Consider the following 2,489-nt stretch of genomic DNA (forward strand, 5'->3'; position numbering starts at 1 on the left):
GTTGTTGTTATTATTATTATTATATTATTATTATTATTTTCTGGGAGGGTCTGGATTTTAACTTTTTTGAATATTGTTAATTCTTTCTAAGAGAAGAAAAACAATCTCTAGTTATTACCTCTTGACCTGTTGGTTTGTAAAGAAATCACTGCAAAAAAAAAAAAAAAAAGGAAAAAAACCAAATGCACAGCTCGATTTACACTGGAACTGTTTCTACTCTGACCTTGCTCCTGCTCTCTAAGGTGAGGTTTCATCTCTGCTCCGGCCGCCGGGGTTAAATCTTTATTTCAATCCCTCTGTTCTTGCTGTCTGTGTCCCTGTCCGTGTGTCCCCCTGACTCCCCCGTCTGTCTGTGACCTTGTGTAAAGTGAGGAGTGTGGTTTTTGCATCGTGTTAGGAGCCCTTTTTGCATCCCCCCCGAGGAGTTGGGAGCGGCGCGGAGCTCCCGCAGCGGGATCGGGGTCCAGCTCCCCGTCCCATCCCAGTTTATCTCGGCTCCCAGTCCCAGCCAGAGGTTCCCACCAGTCTCCATTTCCCTGAAAACCTGCGTTTAGAAGCCCAGGGGTTGGCGGGCACTGCCCAGCACTGAGGACTCTCCAGCTGCTGGCACAAGCCCCGGGGATGCCCTGGGAGCTGGGGAAGGACGGGCTGGGCAGGAAGGGACGTCCCCCACTGGGAGGTACTGCGGGCTCTCCCTTGGGTCTCCCATCCCTGTGCCCGTGCAGGCCAATTCCCAGGGACGCTCCGGAGGCTCCAGAACTTGCACTGACTCCCCCCCCCTCCAACTGTAGCCACACATGCACCTGCCTCAGCGCCAAACCAAACAGCGCCCGGCGCGCGGGGTCGGCCCGGGTCAGGCACGAGGGACGAGGGAAGGGCGACACCCCTGCGAGCAGCATCCCAGGAAAAGGAAAAGCCTGGTTTGGGAGACAGAGAGAGATGGGGAAAACCAGGCGGGATCCGCGGCGGGAACGCTGACCATGTAGCATTTACACAGCACTTTCACGCAAAGCCGTGCCCGGGGGGTGCCAGCCGAGCTGGCTGGGAGCACATAGGAATCTCTGCCAGGCTCCAGGCCTTGCAGCAGCTCTGGGAAAAAGCAGCATTCCAGGCAGTCCCGAGGGGAGCCCAGTGCAGGCCAAGGAGGGGGGTCCATCAGCGGTACGCGGCTGCAGGACAGAACTCTTGGTACTTCTCTGCCCCTTTGATTTGTTTGGTTTTGTACATTTTTTTCTTAGCAAAGGACTGTAAGAAAATAGCCACTTAGCCACTTTACCTCTTCAGTATGCAAATGTACATACGGTGTAAGATAGGAAATCTTTTGTTTAATATAAAACCAGGCTGTCGATTTCTGCTGTACATTATTAAAAGTTTGTTTTATTCACGTGAGGTGTCGGAGTCTCTCAGTTCACTGGGAGGGGTGGGAAGCACGGGGCAGATCTCAGGCCCCCAGAAAAGGGGCTGGGAGGGGGCTTGTCCCCCACAGGTAAAATAATCTCTCTGGGAATCCCGGACAAGACATTTTAATGTTAAATATTCCCATTTTTGGTGGAGGTGCAGCTTCCAGCAGGTGGCAGGTGGGATTTCCAGCCCACACAGGGATGAGCAGCTGAGCTCGGGGCTCCTTCTCTGGGGACAGGCCCAGAGCAGGAGGGAGTATGGGGGGGGTACAGTGGGCATCCCCCCAAAGCATCCCTGGGGATGTGGTGGGTACAGTGGGCATCCCCCTGGAGCATCCCTGTATCTCCCACAGCTTCTTCCAGAAAGGATAAATCCCAGAGCAAACCTCCCCACGTCCCTCTAAAATCCCGTTTGCTCCAAGGGCAACCAGTGCTGTGCAAAATGCCCCCACTAATTCTCCCTAATTAGAGCCTCCTGCAAACGAGCCTGTTGTGAGCGGATCAAGGGGAAAATCCGCCGGGGCCTGGGGTCCCCCCGGGCTCAGACATGCTGGGGAGGGGGAGTCGCCATCTGGGCTCGTCCCTCCTCGTTCCCAGCTTTGTCTGCAGCTCCTGCTGTGGTCCCTGGGAAAATCCAACCCCGTCCTGGAAGCAGAGGCAGCAGTGGGATGAGAATATGGGGAATTTTTAAGCAAAATTTGTCTTTACTCCTCTAGGAAATGGGATGGGGAAACAGTCTGGGATGGCTTCAGCCAGGGGGCCAAATCATGACCAGATTTCTGGAACAGAATGGCACGTTCCTCTTCATTCCCAGGGGGTTGGTGCCTCAGGGTGGGCTCGATCCCATCCTTTCCCCAGCACTTCCAACCCGGAGCAGCTCCGCTCCAGGAGAAAGCTTTTGCCTCCTGGTAACCCCAGGCCAGGCTGTGGGCGGGAGGTTTGGGTGGAACGCCAGCGGGATTGTTACGATCTTCATTTTTTTTGGCGAATTTTAGACAAACATTTGGGCAAAGCTCTCGACTCCGGCTGGAAAATTCCCGCTGCCTCCCGGCGCGGCGCAGCGAGGGGCGGCCGGAGCGACGTGTCCGC

General features: G+C 55.2%; 1 protein-coding gene across 1 annotated transcript in view; it reads left to right on the forward strand.

Moving 5' to 3' along the window:
- The first annotated feature begins 621 nt into the window (after nt 1-621).
- The window catches only part of ATG101 (autophagy related 101), a 21,408-nt gene continuing 19,540 nt past the window's right edge, over nt 622-2,489 (forward strand). The window contains exon 1 of the mRNA XM_029965989.1: nt 622-679. Coding sequence (XP_029821849.1) covers nt 622-679 — 58 coding nt within the window. The remainder of the gene's footprint in view (nt 680-2,489) is intronic.

This window comes from Manacus vitellinus, unplaced genomic scaffold (assembly GCF_001715985.3).
Source record: "Manacus vitellinus isolate BGI_N305 unplaced genomic scaffold, ASM171598v3 scaffold_129_pilon, whole genome shotgun sequence".
NCBI classification, from domain to species: Eukaryota; Metazoa; Chordata; class Aves; order Passeriformes; family Pipridae; genus Manacus; species Manacus vitellinus.